Source organism: Sebastes umbrosus, chromosome 3 (genome assembly GCF_015220745.1).
Source record: "Sebastes umbrosus isolate fSebUmb1 chromosome 3, fSebUmb1.pri, whole genome shotgun sequence".
In the NCBI taxonomy this organism is placed as follows: domain Eukaryota; kingdom Metazoa; phylum Chordata; class Actinopteri; order Perciformes; family Sebastidae; genus Sebastes; species Sebastes umbrosus.
The window spans coordinates 8,210,840-8,224,464 of record NC_051271.1 but is presented as its reverse complement, the minus strand read 5'-3'; the positions used below and the strand labels follow the sequence as shown (position 1 = coordinate 8,224,464).

At 41.2% G+C, this 13,625-nt stretch overlaps 1 protein-coding gene across 2 annotated transcripts in view; it reads left to right on the top strand.

Moving 5' to 3' along the window:
* Window positions 1–13,625, top strand: part of LOC119485511 (phosphoinositide 3-kinase regulatory subunit 6) — a 30,543-nt gene that overhangs the window by 5,524 nt on the left and 11,394 nt on the right. Inside the window, exons 1-9 of one of the 2 annotated variants that reach the window (XM_037765156.1) lie at window positions 5,667–5,819; window positions 7,856–7,940; window positions 8,187–8,279; window positions 8,802–8,893; window positions 9,603–9,671; window positions 10,298–10,430; window positions 11,660–11,729; window positions 11,896–12,094; window positions 13,161–13,314. In XM_037765156.1, coding sequence (XP_037621084.1) covers window positions 7,883–7,940; window positions 8,187–8,279; window positions 8,802–8,893; window positions 9,603–9,671; window positions 10,298–10,430; window positions 11,660–11,729; window positions 11,896–12,094; window positions 13,161–13,314 — 868 coding nt within the window. In that variant the 5' untranslated portion in view covers window positions 5,667–5,819; window positions 7,856–7,882. Of the gene's footprint in view, window positions 1–5,666; window positions 5,820–7,855; window positions 7,941–8,186; window positions 8,280–8,801; window positions 8,894–9,602; window positions 9,672–10,297; window positions 10,431–11,659; window positions 11,730–11,895; window positions 12,095–13,160; window positions 13,315–13,625 lie in introns of those variants that run through there. The other variant, XM_037765155.1, reaches the window with a different exon arrangement.

The window sequence follows — 13,625 nt, the reverse complement described above, 5'->3', positions numbered from 1 at the left end:
TAAATGCAGACAGCCGCAGACTCTCTCCAATTTGAGACGCCACCCGTTTGTTTGTCCTGTGAGGAATAGAAAAACAAATGGCAACACTTCTTGGCAGTCGTGTACCTGTGGGCTCCTTGAAAAGCAGTCTCCAACGTGGCTAAGGCTTTTTCATGCCAAGTGTGTGTGTGTGTGTGTGTGTGTGTGTGTAGATCTATTTGTGTTGCTGATCATGTCTATGTGACGCACTTGGTACATCCTGTGCTTGTAGCGGTTGGATCACTTTACACTCAGTGACCTTCTGTGAAAATTTACCGCCATATTACTGCGTTGTCTCATTATGCCCACAGTGGCTAAATATGGTCTGCTGCGTGGTGAGATTGTCGATCAACAGGAATCCTCACCCGCTTTTTACACTTTCCCGGAAACAATGTTTACTTTTCCACTCAGGTCAGTTGCAGAATATCCAGAATATTTGGTCAGAGAATGTGTCAAATGTTGCGGATGAACTGTGTCCTGTGCTTTGCTGTGGGTTCAATGTATGGAAGTTTTATTGGACTTTAATAGTTGTAATCCACAGAAGACAATCCACAAATGTGTACCATGATCCACAAATATTTCACTATCCTCAAACATGTATTTTTGTATTTGCGTTGTATACGCATTTGTGCATCCATTTGTACACGTGGAATGATATTTGCGCATTTATGGATCGCTTCCTGTCGGTCTTTGGGCCACGTGACATTTGTAACCTCCATCCTGTATGTTTAAGTAATTTTGTCCAAATCGTACCGCAGCAGATCTGTACAAACAATCTGTAAGATCTGCTGCAGTATGAATTCGCCCTGTGGATGTGACTTTACACAACACAAAACAGAACATTGTTGGATAGTGAAATATTTGTGGATCATGGTACACAATTGTGGATTGTGTTCTGTGGATAGCAACTATTAAAGTCCAATAAAAACTTCCATATTACAGAAGCAAAGAGTGAGTTACAGTTCGTATAAGACTTCCAATATGTGGCTTAAATAACAGGAAAATCTGAGATGCATTGCAATTGATTGAACAGGTACACAAACAGCATGGATGCCTCAAATGTACCAGAGCAATTTCTCGCTAAAAAAGCAAACAAAATATTTGAAACAAACACAAAATTACCAGCTTTCTTACCAAGTTTTCTTCATAAACTGGCGAGGAGTTGTAAACCAAAGTCACAACAGCAGTAGAGGACTAAACAGCCTGTACCTGTCCTTCTGTATAACAAAACAATATTCTATTTTATTCAGTAACAGTTTGAGTGAAAACATAAATCATTCATACTCAGTGTTCCCCCACAGCTCTCAGCTGGTTTTCCACAGGCTTTCTGTCTGAGGCCGCAGCTGTATCTATGGTAACAATGCCGTCTTTGTTTGGAGCTGTTTTTATCCGCGGTAAGAATGGATTTAGAAGTATTTCATGCATAAAGAATTAATCTATTCACCATTCCAAAACGCTGATGGACATCTCTGCAGTAAAGGGGTCATGCACAGGTTACACTGTCAGTGCAAAGATCAAAGAAAGCAGAAAAACGGTTTCAAATTGATTTAGAATAGTTTTTGAGCTACAGACGAATCAGTAGTGTGTAAATCAGTGGTTGGAGTTGCATGTGCACTAAATTGCATGGATCTTGTGCATAAAGCTCTCATGTGTTTGCATCTCCATTTGTGTTTCAATATAGTATTTGTTCAACTGACTCATGTTGCCTAATCCAAAATGCCACATCCTCGGCTGACCCCTAATGGGCCAATTAACCCAGTTATCACCACCATAGACCCCACAGAAGGGTTCATAACCCACACACACACACACACACGCACACACACACACACACACATCACACACACACACACACACACGTGCGCGCCTTCTCGGGAAGCCCCTTTGCATCTCTACCTCTTCCTATCTGTCTTCCTCTTTCCTGATGGATTTAGCACACTACCCCCAGCAGCATACATCTTCACCCTGTCCACTCATATATGTTACTGGGAAGTTGTATTTACACCCACTCCTCCATTCAGTGAATTTCTGTTAGTTTTTTATGACATATTCACCTGTTTGTTGCAAATTTGGGGCATTATTGCATGCAATGTTTGCAGACCCTGAGGAGGAAATAATTCCTGGTCAGTCAGGCTCAGCAGGTTTACAGACACACACACACACACACACACACACACAGACACACATTCACCGGTACAGGACTTCCTCATATTGTCCACAGCATGTTGATGCAGGAAATCTCTTTGATTGATATCCCCCGTTGCTCACACTGAATGAAAACGTCTTAGGGGTGTCTTTGCAACTGTTGAATGCGAGTGTGCGTTTCTGCATTGAGTCTTTGCATGGTTATAATCAAAGATGACAAACTGTCTGTTGGCTAAACAGCATGATGACTGTTTTAGTTGGTTTGACTGATTCATAGCTCAAATGTAAACTCTTCCCGAGATGCTCCATGGACAGAAGATACTTTTTTTTCCTCCACATTTGCACAGTGTCATATTTGCTATCTCTTTGAGAAAGAGGAAAAAAAAATATGAGGAATTTCATAGTGTTACTTTCACCATAAGCCTCTTAAACATGATGCACACACAGTTCGCTTCCACACTTGAACTTTCCCATCAGGAAATTCAAGCGGTGTCACTCTGTACTTTCTCTGCAGGTGCTTTCCTTGCTCTTCCACTTTGACCATGTCTACATGTAAGAGACGGTGAGGCCCATCTGTGCTAAGACACACCATGGGGATTTCCAATCAAGCAAACACACAAACCCACCAACCCTGAGGCTCTACGTATGAACGCACTTCCACACGCCACTGTCAGGTCCTTCCTGTTTTCTCTAGATATCTGCAGCGTGCCTGAGCGGAAATGAGTACTCCTGTTTTCTGTTTGGCCGCATTGTTTGAGACTTCAGCCGACCGCTACGACGCACCGCGACGGCTGCCCGCTGCCCGCATGGGGAAGGTGTACATATGTGTATCATAACCGAAACTCGGATTGGGAACTTCACATTAACCATAAAATGTCAACAGTCATAGGGGAAGTTTGTTTCACTGGCATGTGGCCTTGGCATATGTACTGTAATAGCATTTCAGCTTGTGGTCTATTCATTAGCACTTTTCAGGGCCATTTGGCAGAAACAATGTGTACAAATCAAGGAATGGATGTTGTTGTCTCTGCCTGACCACTCGTGGTTTGTTAAAATGATGCAAGAGGATGTCACTGAATGATGCACAGTGGTTAAGTCCAAACAGATAAGAAAGTGTGTCAAAGGATTGACTCAGATTGGTGATATTTGGAGCTGTGATCTCTCATGCACTGTGTGTTGATTTATACGGTGCAAGAGTATTTGTGCGTTTTATATCCGTCTTTGCTTCTGTGTGCAGCTGCAGCGTTAAGTGCTTTTTGTTAGTACAGTAAATCATATTCCTCTCACCTCAGTGTCCACATATACAGTGTGTTTAACTTGGATTTGTTTGATTACTTAATGTTTTAACAGTTAAAAGTCAAATTCCCTCTCTAATCCCTTCAGGTGTTGTTTGTTAGAGCAACTGTGTATTTACGATTCTATAAATGCTTTGTGTAAGAAAAGCATGTGGACTTTGAACAAAGTCAAAAACAAACTTAAGTCTTATATTTTCATTCACAGTAATACTAGATTGACAATCGAGAAGCTATGATGGTGCTTTTTCTATTTTAAGAGGCTTGCTTTTTTTTTCCAGAAAACATTCTGCAGACTGTGGTTTTTCCAAGCTAGTAATTTGGACAGGCTGTGAATGATGTGGTGCATCTATTTTTAAGCTTTTATAAACTCTGATTCTCTCAGTCACTCTGGTTCACTCTCTTTCAACAGCTCTCTCTGTCTCTGTCTGTCTGTCTAAATATAGAGCGCTGTCTGCCCACTCATTCTGACAGAGAGGAAATGTTGTGTATGTGTCAGCTCCTACAGTGCATTAATAGTTTCCGCTGTGTGGGTGAGAGTCCATGCGCGCACATGGATGCTTTTTGCATGCATATGTATGCATAGTGAGTTCTCTATATCTATATACAGTCCAGTATGTTTTTGTGTCTGTGTTTGTATTAGGGCTGCACAATTAATCGAATATCCATCGCGATGACGATTTTGGCTTCCCGCAGTTAAATGAAAATGATCGACTGCGATATTAACATTTAAATTGCTCCGCTCATAGAAAACTGCACAAATCAAGCGCTTCCTAAACTAACAACTAGAGGTGCACCGTCAGTCAGCAGCCGATCGAAGCCGGACAGTTTTCAGCATTCTCACATTCATATATCCAAGACACATATGCAGCCACCACATGATGGTTTTACGTCAGCGGCACAGTCAGTAACGTCTCACACACACACACACACACACACACACACACACAGAACATATCGTCGGTGTGGAAGTTCTTCAGTGCGAGTGAAGAAGACCTAAAGCTCGCTATTTGTTACAACTGCAAGTCCAAAATAAGCTGTGGAGGAACAACCTTAAAACATTTGGAACAACTAACTTAATCAGACACTTATTATATTGTAATTAATTCCCATGATGCTGCTCAGTGATCGCGGTGATCGGCTCGTCTGCCGACAACACGGATCACATTGTGGTGCGTTCAAGCTCTACTCAGTAAAAATGAAACGATGGTAAATTATAACCTGATCATGATGCATTCAAATGTAATCTTGTAAAATGTAGTTTTTGGTGAGAAACTTGAATAAATCCAGTTGTTTTAAAGGACATGTTTTCACAGCAATAGAGAGGGAAATATGACGTGTTTAACTTCCTAACACCAGCTCTCAGCAGCTTATAATATATAATTAGAGCTATTAATGCCAAGATTTTTTTGAATCAAGCAAATATTTAAATGAAAATGTAATCATTTATTTCCTAATCATGCAAATAAGCACTATAGATGACAATAACAAAGTAAAAGGTTAACATTCAGCACAACATAGAAGTGAAAACAGTGCTCTGTTTAGTTAAATGTGAAATTGCAATACAAAAATGTTGTCCCTAAAATCAATGAATGATTGTGATAATGATCGTGATCTCAATACCAATCAAAATAATCGTGATTATTATTTTATCCATAATGGTGCAGCCCTAGTTTGTACGTATAGAAGAGGAAGACAGAGAAAAGAAAATGGAACAATTTTGGAGACATCATGTGCATCACAGACCCCAGATAAAGGACAGAAGATATGAACAGAGATGTGGGGGCGGGGGGGGGAGAATGAAAGAGAGTGAATACACTAGAGGCAACCGGAAACTTGTGGTCAAACAGGCAGCGCTCAGCTGCTGAGGCAGCGCTCTTAACTCGCTGTTTTTCGAAAGCTCTGCTTCTCTTAGGGGGATCAAGGTTAATCCATCACACTAAATCCTTTCATTGTACACATGCGACCTCTGGACTGACCCTCAGTGCAGTGTGTGTGTGTGTGTGTTTGTGTGTGAGGGAGAAAGAGAAATAAGGAGAATGTCGACATGAAAAAGAGCAAAATGTTGTGAGCCAGAAGTCCAAAAATAGAAATCCAAATCAGCTTTGAGCCAACTACACAGGACCCAAACAGGTTATGACTCTTTTTGACACACTCCAACACCTGCGCATACAAACACTTCGCCCCCCCCTCTTCCTTCTCTCTACCTCCCCCTTCTACTCCGCTGTCCTCACTTGCCTGTGACTTGCTCTCTCGCTCTCTCTGTGTGCCACACACTTGTTAGTTTCGGTACAGAGAGCGTAGTGTGTGGATGTAAAAGACCTGCAGGACTGTTTGGTTCGAGCCTGTACAGGACATGACAGGGTAAGTTTATGTAATATTACCTCTACTTTACACCTGTTGTGCTTTGACTGGTAAACATTAGCAATTGGAAATGGATATGAGGATGGTTTTGCTGGTTTCGCTGCCTCGTGTGATGCTACAGATGTACGCTTTGACATTTACATTTAATTTAATTTGGTGGCTGAGAAGTTCCATAAAGTGAAAGCATTTGGTTTCTGTTTTGGATGTTTGGTCTCTGATACTGAGGGTTCTTATGATGCATTTCTGGTGTTTGCACTAAGATTATGATCAACCTCGTGTGCTCTCTATTTGTGCCAAAGCGGTCGTATGAGGATGAATTATGGTCAGTATGTTGAGAGCAGAAAAAAAACGTACCAAAGCATGAACGTCTCATCCACCACGCTCTGCATTTACAACACGCAGTCCGTGTATGTATTAATGCTCCAGGAAATGCAGTTTCCTGTGGCTATTAGCGCTTAGTGTTTGTTGTGGTTTTGATGGTCTATTCATGTTGGATGTACTCATTTCAACATAAAGGATCTGAAACTAAATGAGCGTCATAAGGGGAGATTTTCAAGAAGGTTTAGCCAAATTTCACCATGAAGTTAGTGCTGCGGAGGTTCGAGAGGTGACTCATAAACCTGTGTGGGACCTGAGATAAAGTAAGTGGCTTGAGCGTTGAAGTAGGTTGAAGTTATTTAAACACTTTCTAGTATGTGTTGGTAGGTATGTGTAGGCGTAAACTTTAAACACTAAACTTTGGATTTAACTAGGGCTGTCAAAGTAGCTCAGTCTATAGGGACTTGGCTTGGGAGCCGGAGGGTTGCCGGTTCAAGTCCCCGCATGGACCAAGTACTGAGTGTGAACTGGTCGCCGGAGAGATACCAGTTTGTCTCTTGGGCACTGTTGAGGTGCCCTTGAGCAAGGCACCAATCCCCCAACTGCTTGGGGCGCCTGTAAGACGCAGCCCCCTCGCTCTGACATCTCTTCATTAATGCATGTGTATGTGTATTTGGGCCTGTGTGTACTATGTACTGTGTGAAAAAATTGATTTTCCCCTCGGGGATCAATAAAGTGCCTTTCTTCTTCTTCTTCTTCTTCTTAACACAAAATTGTTTTAGCGCCACTAATTTCTTTAACGCATTAATGCAATTGATCTTCCGGGCTCAGTTTTAAAGCTACTGGCATCATATGAAACTAGAAAACCTAAGGAATCCATTTGTACTAATACGAGCTCGCCGCAAAGGAGGTTAAATAACCGTCATGGCCATTTTTAAAGGGGTACCGTGACCTCTGACCTCAAGATATGTGAATGAAAATGGGTTCTATGGGTACCCACGAGTCTCCCCTTTACAGACATGCCCACTTTATGATAATCACATGCAGTTTGGGGCAAGTCATAGTCAAGTCAGCACACTGACACACTGACAGCTGTTGTTGCCTGTTAGGCTTGAATTTGCAAGGTTATGATTTGCATATTTTTATGCTAAATGCAGTACCTGTGAGGGTTTCTGGACAATAATTATCATTGGTTTGTGTTGTTAATCGATTTCCAATAATAAATTCATACATACATTTGCATAAAACAAGCATATTTGTCCACTCCCATGTTGGTAAGATTATTAAATACTTGACACAACACCCCTTAAGGTACATGTAATGTGCGATTAATCACGCTTAATCGTGGACAATCATGCGATTAATCGTGATTAAACATTTTAATCGATTGACAGCCCTAGATTTAACCCTTCAGCAGTAACTTAACTTAACTGGAGGCAATATATTTCACACACAAGTACAAAAGGAGAAACACACAGAGACACATGCAGGTAGAGGTGATATTATTATCGCCTCTGTCTGTGAGCAGAGAGAGTTGGAAATAGCTTCACTCAGTGTTTCTGTGTAACTTTACACTCTGCTGTCAGCAAGCAGACGGAAACAAAAAAGTCATACCTACATTTGCTGTCAGCCGCCATAAGTCAGGCAGGCCGCCCACCCACTTAGTGTTTGACCTGAGATTGACACTTCCCGTCTGTGTGTCTTCTTTCTGATTACAGTTAATTGACCCACAATGAATGTGAGACATGACCAACCAGGCCCCCTGGGATAACGTGTGCAGTACGCGCAGCATGGAGCCAACAGGTACATGCAACACACAAACACACACACTGTGTATGCAATGATGCAGATATGTGCAGAAAAATGAATTAACCTCCCCCTCGGATACATGCGTGATTACATTTGCAGTCATTCGGTATCATGTCTCTGGCTTTAAAGTTTATTTATTCTGTATAAATAGAATGCATTGTAGTTCTTCAGGGCTTGTCTGTGTTTCTTGAAGTTTTCATGTTCAGACTTTAACACCCGACCTCTCGACTTTATTGCCAGCCGGCTGCTCCCCCACAGTTCCAGAGGAAGAACTCTACCGCAGGATCCAGGCTGTGCTGCCCAGGCAAACAGACAACCAGCAGCCCTTTGACTGTAGGTACAATAGATCTACTACAACACACTGAAATAAAGTAAAACGATTTTATTTCTCAGCACTGATGTGTTTTTTTCTGTCTTTGCTGCTGGCTCTGCTCACACGTAATATATGAAATCTTACAAACAACATCATCTGATTATATCACAGCAAAAAGAATAACTTCATCATGTAACTAATGCATTCACATTCACAATGGTTCAATATATCTGGACGTGTGGATTAGACATCAGCTGACTCGATTCTTTGCTGAGGAACTGTGTTTTTCTGTATCCAAAGCAGTTCCACTCCGTAAACCTCCCTGAATAGATATTGACTGAAGCCAGCCTCCTAGTGTTAATCACACTGTGGTACTTTAGCGGTGTCAGCAGTATGAGGGCTGTTCAGTTGTTAGTCATCACATATTTGCGGATTAGCAGTGTAATGGGGAAAGGTGTGACACATCTAACAAGTTTGTGTTAGTACTGTGGAAATTGTGCATCTGTTAATGTGTTGTGTAATGTGCTTATCTGTGTGTGCAGGCATGCTGAGATGGACGCTACACAAGAACGTTCAAAACAGTCCCGCAAACAGCTTATCTCTGGTCAGGGTGCTGATAAGAGAGCTGGAAAAGGTACTTGATCTCAGAAGTGGCACTGTTGACACTTTGAAATTCAACTAATTGTTTGAAATGTGAGCACACAAAAGCACCAAATCTTTTAACCCATTTGTGCCCGCAACTGAAATTTTTAATGTCCTCTGATGGACGTGTTCTCTGGGTTTGTCTAACCACAAATTTGAAGAATTTTTTAGAATCGATCATAATACTATATCCAGTCATTGGGCACATGGGACTACTGTTTTTAGAATAGACTCTACTATATTTTAGGAAGAAACAGCAGTCCAATGTGCCCAAATACTAGATAAAGTATGATAAGAAATTGTCTGTATCTCAGAAACTATAAGGAGCACAATCAAGTATTTGTTATCTATGAACTTACAACAAGTTGAAGATCAAAGATATGCACACATATGCAGTGTAATAAAGACAGTGTTAGTGTTTTTCCTAATTTTTCAAAAATCCTGACTTTGACTATTAATTAAAGTGTGATTTTTCATGTGATCTAAACTTTTTGAAGTTATACTGGCAGATATACGAAACCAAAATAAGAATGACAATCAGAACAAATGTTGTGGCATCATACTATTATAGTCTTTGGGCACAAATGGGTTAAGAAGCTGATTATTTTTCTGTTGATCAGCTAATCGTCTAATCGTTTCGGCTCTAATAGCAGTGAATGTACAGCAGAGTGGAGCCCTGACAGTGTGTGTTTTCTTTGCAGGCTGAGAGATGGGACTCTCGCAAAATCATCATCCCTCTGCTCCACACACTGATGTATGCCATCATTCAGGTACAGCATTCCTGCCACACTGTTGCTCTGTGAAAAGCTGCCTCAGACCTGCTTGTTCATACTTTTTTACACTATTTAATGAATGCACCTTTGTAGGTATTTTCACTATCAGTTTCCAGGGCCGTACTGAGTAGAGAATGTCTGTAATATTACAGTTCTTCTAGTCCTCCTTGGGAGGTGTAACAGATAATATATATGACTGAATATATCTGGTTAGCCTGATTGACAACAGAGGCATAGCCACACTACCTTGTAAGAGAAATCTCCAAATCCCTAGATTTGATGTCAGATCCAGTGTTGCGTTGGTATGCCTGAAAATGACTTGTACATTGTTTTGGCATGCAATGTAGGGAGTTTCAGCACTGCTACTGCAAAAAGTACCTAACAGGACGAGGAGTATGTTTTTTACTATTGGAACAAATGTCAACAAGGAAGTGAACAACTGAAAAGATGGCATGTAGGCCTTTGAATATTGTGTTTCCTCATGTTGGAGCAACGACAATATAATGATTACCATTCCCTAACTGTGAAAGGATAAAGGTGTTTTCCTTACTGGCATTCATTGTAACGTTTGTGTGTGTGTGTGTGTGTGTGTGTGTGTGTGGGTATTGTTGTTGATAATCCAGACAGCCTACATTCCAGATGAGCTGTACAAGCAGGTTTACAACTTTTGCAAGAGACTCCTGACCTACCCTCATCCCTACTGCACCGTAGGCCTCAGCTACACGAGACATATAAAAACGGAACGCTCCATTCCAGGTATTATTTTACTCCCAGCTCTGCATTTCAGTCTAAATTCATAACAAGAGGTGATCGGTTCATTTCCGTCAGGGCTTCAGAACAACCTGCTTGAGGAGCTCCAGCTGCTAAATCAGTTTCACCTTGTCATTAAACACAGTATATAGCCTGTAATTGGTTCAACACTTTTAAATGGTATTCTATTAAATTTGCATTCATAGCTATGCTGTTCATTTTGTGAACTGACTAGATATCACTCTCTCTCCTTCTTACACCTTTCTCTAACAACAATAAGGAGTGTTGTGTTCTAGATCAATGGTGACCGCGATATTTATTCATAGGCATGTCATGATGTTGTGATTACATATGCTGTCACCTCCCACAAAGCCCAATCCCTCAGACAGGACAATCAAAACAATAATTATCTATTACTCATTCTGTTTACGTTGGCATTATAACCTACTGTATGTGTCGTAACCCAGTTCCAAGGAAGGGCAATAAAAGAAGACTACAAATGTAGCCAAACCTAAGAAACATGAAAGACAGCGGATGCCGCAGATGCATCGGATAAAGTGACTGACTGACAGCAGTTTATACTGCAGACTTTAGCAGCCAGTAAGAGCAGAGCAGCACATTTCTCCCTTGACACTGCAGCAAGAGACTAAAGGACGCAGTGGGCCATTACTCCAAGAAATGACAAATTATGGTTATTGTAATGTCAAGTGAACTATTCATTCATCAAGCACGCGTCAGTTAATCCATGTGAAATAAGATAAGATGAGATAAGATTACACTTTATTGTCCAGCAGGGAAATTTGTCTTGGGCTCCAAGCCACTTCATCACACAACATACCAATGTCACACACAATGTACATACACACATAGAACATAGATCATACATACACTCACGCACAAATGTGCTGAGACAGTTATTTAAAATAATGAAAGCTAATAAAAGACAGTAGATTCAAATACTAAAACCAGGTATAATCATACCAGATAACAAATAATCAGGTTACATTATATTAGTTCCCAATAAAATCATATCATAGGCCTACTTGTTGCTTATACTTTAACTGTGCTGACAGTTATCATACCACACCTGTATGCCATATCTAAATACACTCGTTTGATAAAACAGAATCATGAGTTTACTATCTACACCATAGAGTCTAAGCCTTCTAAAAAAAATACATCCTTGCAGGATTTGCAACCACATACTGCCATTAAAATGCCCGTTTGATCCACAGGTCTGATGTACCAGAGGATGGTCACAGCAGAGCAGAGACTAAAAAATGAGCACTATCCCTTCCAGGAGAGGTGAGTCATCAATAAAAAATGTGTTATCACATCACTGAGGGTACAATAAAAGCTTTGGGGAATTGAAAATTCATAGGTTTATTATTTATTATTTTATTTATTTCCTCGTACTGCTGCATGTAGTCAAACTGTCCATCACTCAAGACTGTCATGTAAATCCCTGCAGGATCTTCATTCTGGCCGACCCGGAAGTCCTCTCTGGTTCTGTGGGACAAGTCCTGTTGGGTGAAATTGAGTCGTCGTCTTCGGCTCCGGGCGGATCTCTAAGTCTTCTAGATCACATGTGCAGCGTGGTTCAACACTCCATACAGGCTGCTTTAGGAGCAGAGCAGTGCGACGGGCCCAAACTGGCTCGAGCCCTAAAGGTCAGTGGAACCACACAATACTTATACTTATTGCCTCCTATTTTCTGTTCACAGTGACACTGTTATTATGCTCTGTCTATTTCCTTGTTCTGTTCAGTTTACTGCCGGCTTGTCTTGCCTGTTTTGCTCTCTGATAATCATTCCTTTATACTCAGAAGGATTTGTAAAGTAAATATGAACGTTTTCCGCATGCTTGAGTTAGAGCCCGGCTTGGAATTCCCCGTGTTTAATAGTTTCCTTAATCATCTTCATCAAATGTGATTTGAATTAACACTCGAATTCTGTTCGATAACAATTATTGCCTCAGTATTTGTGCCCTACCAAGGCTCAGTTTAGTGTAGTAAAGTAAGCTGGCTATGACTGACATACAGTATTTGACAATTTATTACTTGACACATTTCTTGCCATTTCTTTTAGCCAACTATCTTAATATACCTGGTGCATTAGCGTTCTTCCATTACAGAGCAATAAGACGTTTTGCTTGTAAAATGCACGTCTATGAACGTATATTGCTTTCTTTTCAGTCAAACATCTTCAGGATATAAGTTTAGTATAAACATCATTGCTGCTAGTCTCTTATAATTTTAGCAATATGCCATATTTTTCCCGTGTGAATGCAGAATTGAAAGTGCTGACTGTTTCCATTCAAGGTGGAGTGAATGACCTCCATGTACAGTGGAATTATGTGCATAACCTCCATGGTCACTACATGTAGAGCATGTTGGGAGATTTTATGTGATTGCAAGTACTTAGCAGAATGACTCTCAAGCTTGAGAGTAGTGTTAGCAGGACTTTCCTGGGTTAAAAATAGTTTATAGTCTCGCCTTGTACGTACGTGTTATGTGAAACATCCTGAATGAAGGTCTGTTGTCTTTTAGCTGCGTGGTGGAAGTGTCTCCTGGCACCGATCCTAAAGTAACACCTCGCGCAGGACGCACACGAGGACAGACACATACACATGCGCTACTGACCCCTCACCTCTTTGCTATTAATACAGAGTCTGTATGTGTTTATCTTCCTGTGTGCATGCGAGCTCACCCACATGTGTTTGTGTGTTTTGGGACAGGACATGGGTCAAGACGTCGAGTCGCACTTTCAGGAAGTGTTGGCGGCTCTGGAGCAGAGCGCGGAGGAGGGCAACAGAGGGGAGAGGGGAGCGCTGAGGAGCAAACTTCAGCAGCTGTACGGAAAGATCGTCACCGTCACCGACACAGGCTCAGGTAGGAGCTCTACAGCAAAGCCACGCAAGACAGAGTCTCTCTGAGGCACGGCTGCTCTTTATTAGGCATTAAGCAATGTATTGGTGTAGCTAAACATCAATGAAGGAAGGAGAACCACAAGAACCACAGTCACATCTGGTTATGTAACAGACTGGAGTCAAATGGAACAAGGGAAGCAGCAAGAGACGAGGATGTCACTGTGTTGGATGAAGTTCTAGCAGTCTTGATATCAACTGATGGAAACATTCTAAACATACAAAATTATCTGCATTCAGGTTTCAAAAGTGGCAAATAACATTTCTGAGTGGCAG